The sequence below is a fragment of the Enhydra lutris genome, unplaced genomic scaffold (assembly GCF_002288905.1).
Source record: "Enhydra lutris kenyoni isolate GAN:26980312 unplaced genomic scaffold, ASM228890v2 scaffoldscaffold4, whole genome shotgun sequence".
NCBI classification, from domain to species: domain Eukaryota; kingdom Metazoa; phylum Chordata; class Mammalia; order Carnivora; family Mustelidae; genus Enhydra; species Enhydra lutris.
In genome coordinates this window covers 17,903,507-17,922,114 of record NW_019154088.1, presented here as the reverse complement: position 1 = coordinate 17,922,114, position 18,608 = coordinate 17,903,507, and the positions used below count along the sequence as shown (strand labels likewise).

The 18,608-nt window shown below is 37.5% G+C and overlaps 1 protein-coding gene across 1 annotated transcript in view; it reads left to right on the top strand.

The window, feature by feature from the left end:
- The window catches only part of LOC111161323 (ATPase phospholipid transporting 8B4 (putative)), a 230,823-nt gene that overhangs the window by 156,346 nt on the left and 55,869 nt on the right, over positions 1-18,608 (top strand). Inside the window, exons 15-19 of the mRNA XM_022524918.1 lie at positions 529-717; positions 7,381-7,496; positions 10,563-10,727; positions 11,731-11,842; positions 13,630-13,735. Coding sequence (XP_022380626.1) covers positions 529-717; positions 7,381-7,496; positions 10,563-10,727; positions 11,731-11,842; positions 13,630-13,735 — 688 coding nt within the window. The remainder of the gene's footprint in view (positions 1-528; positions 718-7,380; positions 7,497-10,562; positions 10,728-11,730; positions 11,843-13,629; positions 13,736-18,608) is intronic.

Below are 18,608 nucleotides of genomic sequence, written 5' to 3'. Positions count from 1 at the left end.
TATGATCTTACCCAAATTATATAACCTCTATAGTCATAGGTCAGTGGTATAAAATGGAAAAAATAATTTTAATAATCCCTACCTCAGGTCTGTCTGTGAGGATTATGTGAGTTAACACATATTAAGTGTTTTAGTTTGTGAAACTTCCACTCCACAATTCTAGTCACTGAAAATACAAAGATTCAGCCTCTGATCTAAGAAACCTCCAGTATTATGGAGAGGGAGATGTAGAAATGGGCATTTTTGTATGAGATGACAAGGGCTGTGTTTGTGGTATGCATGGTGTCTTGTAGTATCTCGCAGGACAGGCACTTGGTCCAGCTGGTTGGCAAGTAGAAAAGTTCTGATTTCTGGAACTAACGCTTGAGTTCAATGTTACAGAATGAGTTGACATTAGTATTGGCATTCCATGAATTTTAGCCATTAATCTCAGTATTAATGCATTTGTTTCTTTTCCTTTTTTGTTTAATAGATTTTTTTTTTTTTTTTTGCGCTATTGTTTAACATGGTAGTTTCTTTTCCTTTTAGGGCAGCTGATTTACCAAGTTCAGTCACCTGATGAGGGGGCTTTAGTGACTGCTGCAAGGAATTTTGGGTTCATTTTTAAGTCTCGAACCCCAGACACGATAACAGTAGAAGAATTGGGAACACTGGTTACTTACCAACTGCTTGCCTTCTTGGACTTCAACAATATCAGAAAAAGGATGTCTGTCATAGGTATGGCGGTAACTGAGATTATGTTTGATCTTTTGATAGTACTCGTTACATTGCTGTTTCTCATTTCACTCTTAGTTACGTACTGAGAGCTATGTTTTGGGTTTTTTTGTGACTTTATGAACGCCTTTCATTTTCAACTTAGCCTTAACACTGCAATAATAAGTATAAGTAACATATCACAAGTGCTTATTAAGTCCAGCACTGTTAGAGATGTTCCTCATGAATTAAGTGATTTAACGGTCACAACAGCCCTATAAGGTAAGTACTATTATTTTTATGCCCATTTTAAAGTTAACAAAACTGAGACACAGAGAATTAATAGATCCTCAGATACTACTCCTTGTGTTTCTAGAGATGTTTCCCAGTATAATTGCTTTAGTTAAGGCTCTGATCACCACTTGCTTGTATTATTGCAGTATCTTCAAAACCACTTCCCTTTAAGATAATACTCTGTGTCAGTATGGGGGCATTCTTTCTAAAACATTGGCCTGATTTTGCCATCACCTACATATAATCCTTGGTGGCTTCTTAGAACTTAGAAGGTAACATTCTTAGCAGGACATTCAAGATTATTTGCAATCTGACCTCAATCTACTTTTCTTCTATTTCCCCAAACTTCCCAAGCCTCCCTAGATCTTGCCATTTCAGGCATGCATTGTGTACTTTTACTCTTTGCGTGTGCTATTTCCTCTACTTGGACTTTCCTCTTCCCTACTTCTTCTTCTTTTTTTTTCTTTTTTTTTTTTAATATTTTATTTATTTGTCAGAGAGAGAGAGAGAGCGAGCGAGCACAGGCAGGCAGAGGCAGAAGCAGGCTCCTCGTCGAGAAAGGAGCCCTATGTGGGACTCGATCCCAGGACACTAAAATCATGACCTGAGCTGAAAGCAGCCACTTAATTGACTGAGCCATCCAGGCATCCCTTCCCTACTTCTTTTAGAAAACTTCTACTCACCTGGAAACTTAAGTGTCCAATTTAAGTGTCCCTTATTCTCTCAATTCTTTCTCTACTCTCCAAATAGCAGCACTCTCTTCTCTTCCTCAGAGCACCTTGTTCATAAACCAGTGTGATACCAGCCCCGTGATACTCATGAGCTTCCCAGGTGTTAGAGTATGAGCTACCTGAAGGCCAGACTGTGTTTTAGTCATCTTAAAATGCCCAAGACCCAGCACAGAGCTTGGCACATAATAGATTTACTATAAATGTTTGTTAAATAAGATTTAGCAATACGTTGTAACTTATGAATACCCTGATCATCATATTAAATCAGTTTCTACTATAGAAAACATGTGTATACATGGTCAGGTTTTTGGCCTCTAACTACTGGAAACTAGCCGTGGGAGATTGCGCTCAGCAGGTAAAAGCCAAACATCATCTGGGGATGTTTATGTTTATTTATTTATTTTTTTTGAACAGGCTGTAAGCAGTCCTCATTGGTGCTGCTGAAGAGCACATATGCTACTCTAGGCGTTGGCTTAATGATGTATTAGCAGAAGTAATCTTTTTACAGCTTCAGGGGAGGTGTTACTAATGTTGGGTTGGCTTAGAACAGGCTTCCCTTTGCTATGAGGGTGTTGACAAAAACCTAAAATTGCTACACAGGGAAACTTTTGGCTTTTCCCCAGCATCAGTCATCACTATGGGCTGTGGAGAAATCACAGCCTAACCACAAACTTCAGATGTTTGACTTAATGGATCCCATATGAAGAAAGGTAATGTTCTACCACAGAATGCATGGAAGCTTGTGGGCTTTATTTTGGTTCTGTTTGGTTTTTAATCAGGAGGAATTTGAAATAGGGGCTCCATTAGGGTAGAAAACTCTCTGTTTGATAATAAGGCACAAAAAACAGTGCTAGTCTCATGACTGTCACATGGCTTGGTCTGTGGGGACAACACCCTGATGTGAGGACTCAGATATTTGCTGCTCTTGCTGCCCCTTTTCTTCTCTTCCTCCTCCTCCTTCTCTTGTTCCCCCTCCTCTTCTTCCTTCTCTGCTTCCCCCTCCTCCTCTATTTCTTCTTCTTCCTCTTCATCCTTCTTTTCCTCTTCTTTTTTCTCTACCTCTGTTTCCTCTTTTCTTTCTTTTTTTTTTTGAGGGGGAACTATCATTCATTGAATAATGAATGTATAGTTTTGATACTAGTACTACTTTCATTCCAGGGCAAGAGCCCTAATTTAATTCAGTTACTTAAATAAAAATAGATTTCTATAAAGAATTTTGTCAGAGGGTTTGATGAACATATAGATCTTGTTATACAGTTTTGTTTTTTTTTAAAGATTTTTATTTATTTATTCGACAGACAGAGATCACAAGCAGGCAGAGAGGCAGGCAGAGAGAGAGAGAGGAGGAAGCAGGCTCCCCGCAGAGCAGAGAGCCCGATGTGGGGCTCGATCTCAGGACCCTGGGATCATGACCTGAGCCGAAGGCAGAGGCCTCAACCCACTGAGCCACCCAGGTGCCCCATAGATCTTGTTATACAGTTTTAAAAGGACCAATTCTCATTGTGTAAATAAAAATACAGAGATAAAATTCAAAGATACTTGTTAATAGAGGCAAGTGGCACATAAACATGGAAGGAAGCAAAAATTAAGCTAGGTCCTTGAAAAACTCTTGCAAGATCTTTAGTAAGAGTTGCTCAACTCTAAACTTTTTAGAGATGATCAAAATACAGATCACACTGCCATATGACAGGCATTTCTTTGTGTGGTTATATGAACAACCATCCAACTGAGATATGGCAAAATAGAATTATTCATCACCCTTTACAGTGTTGCTATTGTATTTACTCTTATGACATACACCTGGAAACCACTTCTTTTTTCTTTTTCTTTTTATGTCACAAAGGCATAACTGTTGCTTTCAATGAATTTTGTAGAATTATAATTCAACTCAAGCAAATATTTAGCAAGTGCCTATCATGCGCCAGAGACTTGATGCTAAGGGAGAATGTGGAATTGAAGTGTTCTGTGTGATTGCACCCAGGAGAAGGTGGTGAAGTAGGGTAGGAAATGGGCTGGAAAAGGACAGATCTTAATGAGTCCTGTTTATGACATGTTAAGAGCGTCCAAACTTTATCTACATACATAGGGAGTATATAGGGAGGCAATTGCAGGATTCTAAGCAATAGTGTGAAGATGACTGTGGCAGGATTACAGTAGAGTTTGGATAGAAGCAGGGTTGAAATGAGTAAAACCATTTGGGTTAATGTGACAATATAGGCAAGAGGGGAGAAATTCATAGCTGCAGTTGGATATACGGGTGGTGGAGGGAGAGGAGCTTTGATTATGGCTGGATATCTGATTTGGGAGACAGAGTGAATGGTGAAGCTTGTTATTGAGATGGAGACTTAAGAGAAATACGTAGTTATTAAAGGAAGATAATGTGTCCAATTTGAGTTTGCTGTGCCTGAGCACGTCCAAAAGGAGATAACTAGTTGGTGGTTGGATGTACAGATTGGAAGGGAGTGCTGGAGATAGATTTGGGCAGGAGATGTACACTTAAAATCAGTCAGTCTGTCACTGGAACCTGAAGCCATAGAAATGAATGTGACTACATGGAGAGTAAAAGGGGAATTAGATCATAGGAAAATCTTTAAGGAACACCAATATATAAAGGACCAGCAATGGGAGAAGATTTATAACTAAAAAATATATGATTTTCGATTTTTTTCTAGACTCTGCCCACATGTTACCTTGACCATTTAAAACTGTTACGTTCCTGATTAAAACGCTTCAAAGTATACGGATAGAGGGAACATTCCTGAACTTCATCAAATCTATCTATGAAAAACCCACAGCAAATATCATCCTCAATGGGAAAAAGCTTGCAGCCTTCCCGTTGAGATAAGGAACACGACAAGGATGCCCACTCTCACCACTCTTGTTCAACATAGTGTTAGAAGTCCTAGCAACTGCAATCAGACAACAAAGAGAAATAAAACTGTTACGTTCTTTTTAATTTAATTTTTTTTGAGAGAGAGAGAAAAAGAGTGTGTGTGTGTGTGTGTGTGTGTCAGGGGGAGGCACAGAGAGACAGAGAAAATCTGGAGCAGACTTGCCACTGAGCATGGAGCCCACCACGGGGCTCAATGCTGTGACTCTGATATCATAACCTGAGCCAAAATCAGGAGTTGGATGCTTAACTGACTGAGCCACCCAGGCACTTCTCTCTTTATTTTGAAAAGGCTAACTTCTGAAATGAGTGAGACTTGATTAGCCTTGAAATTTCCTAGCAGATATGACTAGAAGCCTTGAATAAAGAGACGCAAAACCTGCTGAGCTGCAAAAGGAAAGGTTTAGTGAGTAAAATTAAGCAAGATTTCATGAAACTAGATTTATACAAACTCAAATTTAAAGGGACTAATAATGCTGGGTTAAGAAAAAAATGTGGAAGAAATGGGAATCTTTACTGAAAGAGAAAAATGTAGATTGAAAAGGACCTTAATAGTTACAGTGTTTAAATATCTCCTTTTTTCATATGTAGAAACTGAGATGAAGAGATGGTAAGGGATTTCCACAAATCATAATTGGCTTGTGATTTCCTAGACCAGTGATTCTCCATGTGTGGTCTAGGGAACCCTAAGAGAACTTGGGAGATTTTCAGAGAATGCCACAAGGATAAAAACATTTTCATAATAATACTAATGTTATTTGTCTTTTTCCTTATTTTTCTCATGAGTGTACTGCAGAGTTTTATAAAAGCCACATGATGTGTGATATCACAACTGATTGAACTGCAGAAGCAGATAGGAGAATCCAAACACCTTTTAAGCCAGAAGTTAAAGAGAACTGCTATCATGTAAAGCAATGCCACTCCCCAAGCTACATTTTTTTTTTGTTGTGGAACTTATAGAAATGTTATTTATGTTAATATGTAAAATGTTTATTATTGTAATTATAATGCTCATAATTATGGTAATATAATTATTATCATAAGACCATTGATATAATAATATTTCTCAACTTTAATTTCTAATATGGTAAATATTAATAAATAAAACCCACTTCAAAAAATCCCTGGAGTTCTCACAAAGTTTTAATAGTGTATAAGGGTTCTGAGACCAAAAAGTTTGGGAACTGATGTCCTAGCCCAGCCTATAAACAATAGTCAAAGAGAAGTCATACTGGTAAAAGTAGGATGCCCATCCTTGACCTTTTTAGCTCTGGTGATGAAAGGGAGAAAATACGGGGAAAATTATTAAATTGGATTGCTGTAGAAAAAAAGCAAAAGAAAGCTAGGATTAAATGTTCCCACCCCCCTCCAGCTTGAACAATTAGATAAATTATATATGCTTTTTTCCTTTTTCCCCAACATGGGCAATTAGAGGCAGAGTACAAGAAGAACTGCGTGAGTTCTGGTAACTAGGAGAGCTGACCAAGGGTTTTAGGAGAGAAGACGAGCCCTAGACAAGTCCCAATACAAAAAAGTTTCCAGGGTGTATTAAATATATTCAAAGACAGGAGGAAACTAGAATAGGTGAAATCTGAAGTAAGAATAGTTAAAGGAAAGAAGGGAAATTAATTTATTGTACTTTGGTATTTATATTCCATTAAGTCAAGCTCTAAATTTTATATTCTGTTAAATTAATAGTAGTCAATATTTATGTTCATTTGTTTTGAGACATTCTATTTTTAGAGAAAAGGTACAATTGATTGGAAAGCATGTAACAATCTTTGATATGATGAAACTTGTGAAGGTCATTGTTCAGACCATCACATCGTGACCCAGAAAGTTGTCTTAAACTGTAGGTAGTTCCTGGAAAGAAATATATTGCCATGTTATGTCATGTCATGTCATGTCTTCATTCATTCATTCATTCATTCATTCATTCAACAAATCATTAAGGGCCTAATGTGTGCCAAGCTATAAAGCCAAGCCTACAAATGTAGGCCAAGCATTTCGTAGTTTAAAATAAGATTTGACGGCAATATGTGGGACAGCCAGGGGAAGGTTTAAAGACTGGAAATGAAGGGAGGGCAGCCTCCTCAGGGCTGTCATTCCCAAATCTGGGAGAGGTGACAGATTAAAAACATAGCCCACCTGATACAGACTTCCGTTTAAAAGAAGATAGAAACTAATTTTGAAAGCCCCCTGTGAGGTATGCTTGCAGGCCAGGATTGTGACTGAAAAATCTACCACCAAGAATGAAAGAAAGGGCTTTTCCAATGAGTAAAGAGGGTAAGGAAAAACATCAGCAAGGATGGAAAACTAGTGCATAAACCATGACTTTGAGTGGCTAGAATTCCATGTGGAGATCATTTGGCATAACAGTGGTAGCTGATTCCACAGTAGGACTTGAGTTTCACCCCAGGAGACCTGCAGGCAAAGCTCTCAATTCTGTTCAATCCAGAAGACTTAATTTGAATTTATCAATCCTTCAAAGTAGTAGGCAAGGAAAATGGTAAGGTCATTCACATCTGAATAAAAACACTTGTTTCCAAGTTTGGGAAATCAAAGGATTCCAGTAGATGGAATATTTCTAAGTTAATAGAACAGGAATATGGCCAAGTGACTTAGATAGTGACCTTCTAATTAAAGGCACTGAATATTTTACTACTGGCTAAAACGTTATGCCCATTTCCAAATTTCCTGGCTGGAGCCCTAGGAAAGTCTAGTTTTGACGGATTTCGTTGATTACCTACTATGCAAAATTTTTCTTTTCAGTTCGAAACCCAGAAGGCCAGATAAAGCTTTATTCCAAAGGAGCGGACACCATTCTGTTTGAAAAACTTCATCCATCCAATGAAGACCTTCTGACATTGACGACAGACCATCTCAGTGTAAGTGCTTCTGACTGAAGGTTAGCGCAATGGCCCTTTGGCCGCTTGCTACGATTAGGTCTTATTTTTAAAGTATCAGTGAAATGATCTGACTTTTGAAATAGAAAGCACAGGAAACTGTGCCAGAGAATGTCTGGAACTGGCACATGGACACCTATAGTTGCCCTGCTGAAAGTCTGATCAGTCTTACCACAGATGTATTAATACACAGCAGCTGTGAAGTAGCCGCTGAGTGTAGGCTCCTGAACTCTGGCTGGGGAAAGGCTCAGGACACCTAGGGAAACCTGCCCAAACTCCCCTGCAGTTTGAGGCTTCTTCTCTTGGAGACTGGCTCTGAAAAGAGAAGCAGGATAGTTGCATTCCCTTGGGTTCTAATGTGTCTGAAACCAATGGAGTTTTTTATGATTACCCCCAGGGAATAGCTTAGGGTCTTGCTTACATGCTGAAGGGAAATAGCAGCCAACTTTCTCCTCCAGGGGTCCTTCTGTTCAGGTCGTAAATCATGATGAGTCACTTATATTCTTTACGTTGAAGCTACCAAATGCACACATTCTGAGACTATGCATAATTTCTTTACAAAAGCTTTCTGAAGGGAGCAGGAATGATATTTGGCATATATATTTATGCCATATAAATTTGGCACATATATTTTGGCAAAAGAGTAGGAGTCTATGAATTAATATGATCATTAACCTGTTTAAACCTGAAGATTCGAGCATCTCTCTAATATTTATTAGAGGTTCCATTTAACAGAATATGAACTTTAAGGGCAACTGGTCAAAACTCCCATATCCTCATTGGTTTCTCTCCTTTAAAAAAATTATTGAGGATTCATGTCCTTTGTCAAGCCCTATATTTAATACAAAACATTCCCTGGATCTTTAAAAAACAAACAAACAAATAAAACAAAACAAAATTCTGCCTGACTTTAAGTTTAAAGAATGATGGTTTAGTAATATTGGTTACAAACATAGCTATTGTTTTTGTCTTTCCAGTAGAGCATTCTTGATTTTCTTTTAATCTTTTCCAGAAGGCTGGCATGGTCTTCTTAATTTTTTTTTTTTTTTTTTTTTTTTTTTTTTTCCAGAAGGCTGGCATGGTCTTTTTAATTTTTTTTTTTTTTTTTTTTTTTGTGTGTGTGTGAAAACAACGTTAGAATCATAAGTATCTGATTTTTGCCATTGCTCAAACACAAAGGCCTTGGATTTTCGTATGTTTTCCTCTCATACTAAAGTGTAGGAAGTCTAATTTGGTCTTTTTACATTTCTTTGCAAAAGAGATTTTTTTCCAGGTAATATCAATTTGACTTGCTCTTTCCTTCATTCACTTTATTCATTTTGGCTTTAAATTCTGAAGTTTTCAATTTATATTTAATAATTGCTTTTGAATTCTTTAATGGTAGGAAACGACCTTGCTCAAATGCTCATTTAGGATTAAACTTGTGATTCATGCACTAATTAAATAACTTAAATCATCTGTCCCCTTTGTAATGCCGTCTTAGAGTTGATTCACTGTTTTACAGAACAGGGAGGAAAGTACTGGCCATGCCCAGTGCGGTTGCAAGTTAAAGGCAAAGAAGTGCTTCTGTGAATTAAGGAGACAAAAGATCATTACAAGGCAATAACTAGATTTTCAGATCAGTAGGGGACCCAGTGGTGGTCTTGCAAAATGTGATTACAATGTCCAGAGTGCTACCAATTGCCTACAAGATAAATTCGGATAATGTTTTCATGGTCTCTGTGGGCGAAACCACATTATTGCAGCATGCACTGAATTTACTTTCCATTTACCCAGTTAGGGTGTGTCATGGTGTAACTTGTGCCTGATCACGAACCTATGTCTGTTCTATAAGCCAAAACACAACAGAGAGGATATGCTCAGTGGCAATGCCCAAAGGAGCAGAAATGTTCTAAAAACACTTGCAGTGTAGAGGCCCATAAAATGACCACTGGAGGCCTACACAAAGTGGGAGGTTTTTACATTTCCCCAAAGCAATCTACATATGTTTCTAGCTATTGTGGCTATGTGAGACACTTTGCAACACCAGTGTCCTGTTTTTATTTATTTATTTTTCCTATTAGAAGGATAAAGCACCAAAGGTATCATTTGAGATCATCAGTTTACTGAGACACTAAATGAAAAGTATGACTCTTCAATTAATTTGACCAATTATTAAATAATAACTCCATAGAAATCAGTTTCTCAAAAAGAGTAATTTTTAAAAATAACATGACTCGATGTTTTTTAAATTTCTAAGAATTTTCATTATTAAAATAAAACTTATCATATAAGAAAAAGGAAGAAAATTTAGATGATCCAGAATGAACGGTAAAAGTCAGCCTCTACTTGCTTCCCAGAAACAAATATTTGTTTTAACTTTTCTGCCTCACTCTCCCTTTTGCCCCTAGATATTATTCTTAAAACCTTAATATGTTTCAACTTCTGTTACCTGACCAATGTTTATTCATCTGTAATTGACTTTAGCTTTTTATTATGGAAGATTTCAAGCATAAACAGAAGTAAGACTCAATTAATTTTAGACATAGCTGTATTATTAGGTGGAACATGACAAGACTGGTGAAATGTCATGCAGCCATCTTTTGAGAGAGTTTCTGCCTTTAATTTGAGAGCTATGGTTCCTCTGAGGATCCTTTCCTTTCCACTAGAATTCAAGGGCTATGTGCCATGAAACAGGCTGGGTCTTTCTTACTGTCAGGAGTGCTTCCTTTATGCAGGGAGTAGGTTGAAAGCAATATATATTTCTTCAAACGTGTATTTCAAGTCACAGATGTGGTTGATCACTTCTCACCTGGGGCATGTCAGCAGGCATTGCCGCTGTCTTTAGGGAGAAGGCTAGCTCTCCTGAATGTTTTAACCCCATAGAAATAAAATACCAAATATAAACATATCCCATTTCCGAGGGGATTAAAAAGTTGGGAGTGAGGATGGCCAAGTAATACTTTTGGGACAAAATGAATGTAATTGAACAACTTATCCATTATTGTTGCTGTTATTTCCATGGTTACTACTCTGTGATGGTTCCTAAATCTGTGTCTGCTCTGGCAGGAATTTGCAGGGGAAGGCCTTCGAACCTTGGCCATTGCATACAGAAATCTGGATGACGACTACTTTAAAGAGTGGCACAAGATGCTTGAAGATGCAAACACTCTCAAGGATGAGAGGGATGAACGGATAGCTGGGCTATATGAAGAAATTGAAAGGGATTTAATGGTATGAGTTTAGAAGCATGATGGTTTGTGTTTACAGAAGGGATAGTACGTGTTTAGATATCTAGCATAGGAATAACCCATTGCCAAATCATTTTGCACATAGCAGATGTTACCCTTTCAAACACTGAGTCATGCTTTATATATTGGCTTCACGTTTGCCATGTATGGCCCTAGAGAGCCTAGAGGATTATTTCTATTGGCAGTAGATTATACAATTGGAAGTTTCCCCAAAGTAGAAGATAGTGGCATCTCTATTCTTTGTCAGCCTCTGGTATGTCCTTGATTTTATGTTTTGTTTTGTTTTTGTTTTTGTTTTTTTTCTCTCCCTGCTTTATGATCTACCTTTTTAAGCAGGAAAACTTTGCATGAAGTGTAGCTATAGCTCTAAACCATCCTAGGCCCTGAGGTTCTGATGATTTCTGTGCTGCCCAGAGTATGAACTGCTCTTCCCTGAGGGCCCAGTGGTTAGGATGGTTAGCAATCATGAGGTACTAAGAAGTATGTTATATTCATCCCTGGATGAAATACTATGCAAGACCCTTCACTTTTTAGTTTATGGCATCTGCTGGTGTGTTAATTTAGGAGAATGGCTCTACTTTTTTGTGACCCTTACTATGAGATTAGGGCTCTCCTTTGGACCTTTCCATGTTGATATAAGTGGGGAAGAGGCTGGGGAGGTCTTCAGTTCTCAGAAGCTCAAATGGCTTCTGATGGTTTATGCTTATATGTTACCTGAGCATATCAGACCCCTCATAAATTCTGACCTCCAGGATCTCTGTCATTAATTGGTGTGACTCTCAGTAGGCTTGATTTGGGAACCTCCACTTGAAGACCTTCCTAGCCCAAAACTGCATATAATAAGATGCTTGCCATATCAATGCTTCATAACTTCCATCTTCAGTTCATGTTCCTTGACCTCTAAACTCGGTGATTTAAAGCCATAGATACATTGTGGTTGTTGTTTGCCTGCATTAACATAAGGTATTCTCTGTTTTTCAATATAGCTACTAGGTGCCACTGCTGTAGAAGATAAGTTGCAAGAGGGTGTTACTGAAACGATTGCAAGTTTATCACTAGCTAATATTAAGATCTGGGTCCTAACAGGAGACAAACAAGGTAAATTGAACATGGATGTTGATGACGTCTTGAAGGGGGGGCAATAATTTCTCTGGTAAAATTTTAATTAACCAGAAAGCTGAATGAATTAGATATTTGCATAGCCCTTCACATAGGAAAGAGTTGAAATATAAAAAGGAAAACTGATATATTACAAAAATTTATTATTTAAAAACAAAAACTAATGAATTATCTTCTATAGTATACTTTTCAGTCAGTTGAGTTTCAGCTCACTTGCTTCTTAAATATAATAATTTCACCTAGAGACAACGATGGTATTATAAAATGTTTATTGTTTCACGTGAGCACTGACCCCAGTTAGGACAGAGAGAGGCACAGCACTGAAGTAGGCATTGGAAGATCTCAGGGGCTATTTCTTTAGTTTCTTGGTGGTAGGGAGGTTTTGGGATATTAGGGATGGGGTCAGGATGGTAGGCAGGCTTTGGGGAGACTCAGGGAAGTGGCTGTTTATCAACTGATGGGGAAATATTCTGGCACTTTAACAATAATCACAGGTGTACCAGTGCAACCAGGCTACATTCCAGGACTGCCCATGTAGTGGTACAATAAGAGCAGACCCACTTTCAGACATGACAGAACGCCAGGTCAACAGATAAAAAGTCATCATGTTCAGGGTATTGTGTTTCCTAAGAAGGAAAAGGGATCGGTACATTTTGGATCCATTGCTAGCAGTGATGGTTAAAACAAAAGTGATTTTATTCTTGGTCATCTATAAACCAGAATATTTAGTAAATTGGCACACATACGTTTTCAAGATTCTATCTACTTGTTACATATTTTTTAGAACATCGGAGGATTTGTCCATTGATATGATAAGTCCGTTCTCCAGGTATTCAGCCAAATCACTAATTACAAAAAATCAACAGCAGAGAGTTGAGCTCTGTGGTGTGTTAGTAGAGACCTCCTAGAGTTTGATGTTGATCAAAGGGTACATTCATAACTCTTCACTTAGTTAGGAATATACACAGGTTTACTCTTATTTAGTTTTCATTTCTGTGGCTTATACAAAGGATATGCTAAGATTTTATCAATCACCTACAGACTTAGGGCAAATCTAATTATCCCACAAATTGGCAAGAGCCTAATGACTCAATGGACTGAGAAACAAATGACCTTGTTGAGGATGGAAGGGCTACCTAACTATCCAAGTGTCCAGTTCTACAGAAGTGGAGGAAGGGCTGCTCAACATTGTGTACTTGTCCACTTACCTAGTCGCAGCAGTCCTCGTGGTGTTTGAGGTGATAGTCAAATTCCAAACTTTAATTTGCTTAATGGGAAAATGGCAGCGTTGTACCTGAGAGAACTATAAAGCTATCACAAGAACATTTCTGCTGTTCAACTGAACAATTTGTGTTTTCAATGTGTCTATCACATCAGATCGAATAATAACTAAATTAAGTATTTTAGCTCTCCAAAGTCAGTATTTGGGACTTCAGGTAAAAAGTTTTTTATTTATACATTTCACTATATCACAGGGCCTCAGGGTATTTTCATAAATACTAATTTTGGGAATCAAGAAGATTTTTTTCAAAAAACTAGATGAGAAGGCTGAGAATTCATAGATATTGCTACTTCTCCACAGTTTTAATAAGGGGTAAGTTTGATCATGGAATCTGGATCTTTGAATTTAGCTCTGAGTTTCTTGGATTTTATCTCTCATCATGCTCTCTCTGACATTAAGGGGTAATGCCTCAAAACTTTTATGGATAAAGTACTTGTGTTATTAAGTAATATTCTAACTGATGTGGGTTTTGTTTTTGTATCAGAAACTGCCATCAACATTGGCTATGCCTGCAATATGCTGACTGATGACATGAATGACGTGTTCATTGTAGCAGGGAACACAGCAGTGGAAGTCAGAGAAGAACTCAGGTAAGTGCTGAAGGAAAGAAGAAAGGAAGAGGGAGGGACGGATAGTTGAGAAAGTAAAAAGGCCCTTTACAGTTCCTGTGGCCTTATTTTGGAAGAGAATTCTTCCTAAACTCCTGTTCATAAGTTTGACATCAGTTAGTGAAACATTGTCTTCAGGCCTCCAACATTTTCCAAATATTTTTAGAAAAGGATTTCAAATCATTTATGTTGAATTTTCCTTTAAAATATGCATTGGTGAGTAGCTCTTATATGATGAGTGATCAGATTCAGTCAGGGCATTTGTTTAAAATAGTAATTCCCTAACTTCATCCTGGCCCCCAAATTAAGAATCTCCAGGGGGTGGGGGATGGACACTTGTATTTTCATAAACACTTAGATGAAATTATGATCAGATAAATTTGGAAAACACAGCTGCAGGAAATGGCATGTAAAGTTGGAATAGAGTGTTTCAGCATTAAAGAAAGTAGGTATTTTGGCAAAGTTACTGTTAAACCCAGCTGTATAATGCTTATGAGAGATAGAATATTGTGAAATTTGTGTAACTGCTACAAATACTGGAAAATATGTAAGTGCTGAGATTAGGCACGAGTGGACAAACATTAAATTTTGAAAAATAACGTTTCTTAAAATCTGTCCATTTTCTTTATTTTTTACTATTTCATTTTAAGAAGAATATTTTAAAAGTCTGCTTAATTATTTTCCCAGACCTTTAAAAAATGCTGTCTCATGACAATATTTGCTTACTAATGCTTGCAGTAGCATCTCTAAGCTCAATCCATTTTGGTTCTGGCCAAGCAGATTATTGTATTAGAGACAAACTGCTTATATCTTGCTATATTCTAGATGAGGCTAACTGCTCCTCAACACAACAATAGAACACTATGGGCTTCCTTAATGTGTCTCCATCATTACACTTTTGTTCCTTGAAAAGAAAGGAAGTCTTAACTGTCGGCACCACCAGTTGCTACTTGTAGGTCAGGTTTCCCAACTTCCACACTTTTTTACTCCCAGTAGAAAACTGCTGTACATGCTGGTTGGAAGCTATGACAGACTGCAAATCTTTGCCAAATACGCTGGGAAACTGGGGAAATATTCTTACTTTGTTTAATAATTAAAAACAAATATTTTAAGAGAATCTCTTTAGTGTACTGTTGGATTCTATTGGCTAGTATCTCGTTGAGAATCTTGGCATCCATATTCATGAGGGATATTGGTCTGAAATTCTCTTTTTTGATTAGATCTATGTCTGGTTTGGGGATCAAAGTAAAGCTGGCCTCATAGAATAAGTCTGGATGTTTCCCTTCTGTTTCTATTTTTTGAAACAGCTTCAGGAGAGTAGGTATTATTTCTTCTTTGAATGTTTCGTAGAATTTCCCAGGGAATCCATCAGGTCCTGAACTCTTGTTTTTAGGGAGGTTTTTGATCACTGCTTCAATCTTGTTACTGGTTATTGGTCTATTCAGGTTGTCAATTTCTTCCTATTTCAGTCTTGGAAGTTTATAGGTTTCTAGGAATGCATCCATTTCTTCTAGGTTGCCTAATTTATTGGCATGTAGTTGTTGATAATAATTTCTGGTGATTGTTTCTATTTTCTTGGTGTTAGTCATGATCTCTTCCCTTTTGTTCATAATTTTATTAATTTGGGTCCTTTCTTTTTTCTTTTGGATAAGTCTGGCCAGTGGTTTATCAATCTTATTAATTCTTTCAAAGAACCAGCTTCTAGTTTTGTTGATGTGTTCTACCGTATTTCTGATTTCTAATTCATTGATCTCTGCTAGGATCTTAATTATTTCCCTTCTTAGGCATGGGTTAGGCTTAATTTGTTGTTGATTCTCCAGTTCTTTAAGGTGTAAAGATAGTTTGTGTGTTTGGGATTTTTCTATTTTTTTTTTAACTGAGGCTTAGATGGCTATGTATTTCCCCCTTAGGTCTGCCTTTGCAGTATCCCATAGGTTTTGGACTGATGTGTTTTCGTTCTCATTAGTTTCCATGAATTGTTTAAGACTGCAAGGTACTGGCACAAAGACAGACATGTAGACCAGTGGAACAGAATAGATAGCCCAGATATGGACCCTCAATTCTATGGTTAAATAATCTTTGACAAAGCAGGAAAAAATATCCAATGGGAAAAAGTTTCTTCAATAAATGGTGCTGGGAAAATTGGAGAGCTATATACAGAAGAATGAAACTCAGCCATTCTCTTACATCATACACAAAGATAAACTCAAAATGGATGAAAGACCTCAACGTGAGACAGGAGTCCATCAAAATCCTAGAGGAAAACATAGGCAGTAACCTCTGTTGCTGGCATAACCAGTAACCTCGGCCACAGCAGCTTCTTTCAAGACATGTCTCCAAAGGCAAAGGAAACAAAAGCAAAAATGAACTTTTGGGACTTCATCAAGATAAAAAGCTTCTGCACAGCAATGGAAACAGTCAACAAAACAATGAGGCAACCCACAGAATGGAAGAAGATATTTGCAAATGACACTGCAGATAAAGGGCTGGTATCCAAGATCTATAAAGAACTTCTCAAACTCAACACCCCAAAAACAAATAATCAAGTCCAAAAATGGGCAGAAGACATGAACAGACACTTCTCCAATGAAGACATACAAATGGCTAACAGATATATGAAAAAATGTTTATCCTCAATAGCCATTGGTGAAATTCAAATCAAAACCACACTGAGATACCACCTTATACCAGTTAGAATGGCTAAAATTGACAATGGAAGAAACAACAAATGTTGGAGAGCATGTGGAGAAAGGGAACCCTCTTACACTGTTGGTAGGAATGCAAGTTGGTACAGCCACTTTGGAAAACAGTGTGGAGGTTCCTCAAAAAATTAAAAATAGAGCTACACTATGACCCAGCAATTACATTACTGGGTATTTACCCCCCAAAATACAGATTTAGTGAAAAAAAGGGCCATATGCACCCCAATGTGCATAGCAGCAATGTCCACAAAGGCCAAACTGTGGAAAGAGCCAAAATGCTCTTCAACAGATGAATGGATAAAGAAGATGTGGTCCATATATACAATGGAATATTACTCTGCCAACAGAAAGGATGAATATCCAGCTTTTGTATCAACGTGGATGGGACTGGAGGAGATTATGCTGAGTGAAATAAGTCAAGCCAAGAAAGTCAATTATCATATGGTTTCACTTATTTGTGGAATATAAGGAATACTGTGGAGGATATTAGGAGGATGAAGGGGAAAATGAAGAGAGGGGAGAGTCAGAGGGGGAAACAAACCATGAGAGACTATGGACTCTGAGAAACAAACTGAGGATTTTATAGGTGAGGGGGGTGGGGGAATGAGTTAGCCCAATGATGGGTAGTAAGGAGGGCATGTATTGCTTGGAGCACTGGGCGTTACATGGAAACAATGAATCTTGGAACACTATGTCAAAAACTAATGATGTACTGTATGGTGACTAATATAACATAATAATAAAAGAAAATCTCTTTAAATGACCTTTATTTTGGGGGGGGGGGGGTTAACTCTTCCTGAAGGAAGATGAGTGTGAGCAGATCTAGACTGTATTGTGCCTAGTGCTAAATGCTTTGAGCCAGTGCTGGTGGAACTGTTATAAGCAGGATACATGTATTATATTTCATTCCCAAAGCAACCCAGTGTTAAGCATTATCATTTTCCTTATTTTACAGATCAAGAATTTGAGGCATAGATAAATAACATGCCCAAAGTTTCTTAACTGGCTAGTGGTTCAGCTGGTATTTGAAAATAGCCTGGTCCCGGAGCCTGTTCACGAAATCACTTGCCACGTGTGTCTCTAAACATATTTGATGTGTTTTTACTCCCTTTAAATGATTAATATAGTTTATGGTGACTAACGTAACACAATAAAAAAAAAAAAAGATTGACATAAGAATTGTAATTTTTGAGGCATCTTACTGCTTCCCTTGAGGTCAGCACACACAGGAGTAGTGATGAGAGCAGAATAAATTCCAGGGAAAGACAGCAGATGTAAGAGGAAGGGTATGGAGCTCATGTTAGCTGGACCCAAGTTCGGATCTTGGCTTCATACTCACTGGCAGGCTGAATTACTGTAAATATTCTGTTCAGCCTTTGATTTGTTTCCTCATCTGTAAATGGGAAAATATACAAATATCTTCTCTGAAGATTATTTTATTCAGGATATTAAAAGAGGCTGGAATGTAAAGATTTGTGGCTATTCAGTTAGCACCCTTCTTGCCTTCCCCCTCTCTTTTCACTTCCTCCATTCCCCTTTATCTCTTTTCTTCAGCCATTGTTCCCACAACAGGGACTACTTTTATTAACATTTCCCCAATAGATCCTATGGAGTCTATATTAAAATTATATAAATAATAATAAAATTATATCAGTCATAATTAATTAGATTTCCCATTATGTATTGTGCAAAGGCATAGGCAATCAATCAGGTGCTAACCAGCATGATACAGCAGCTTTCTATACCCAGTTGATGTAATGGTAGCTAAAAATAACACAAAAGTTAAGAAAATGTGGTGAGTCTCTATGTTCTTATCATAGAGCAACCCATATTTTTTATTAACCTTCTTAGGATATTGAAAACAACACTCTGACCTCTATTACAACCTTTATGAATCCCTTCCTCAATTGGTTACATTGGATAAGTTTATTGCAGGTTGATGGAACAGCACACTTGAAGGCATAGAAACAGGAAGGAAATCATGTTCTATTTTTTTTTTTTTTTAATGTGTAATGTGGCTTTATTTTTTTTATTTTTTTTTTTTTAATTTTATTTTTCATAAACATATAATATCTTTTTATCCCCAGGGGTACACGTCTGTGAATCGCCAGGTTTACACACTTCACAGCACTCACCATAGCACATACCCTCCC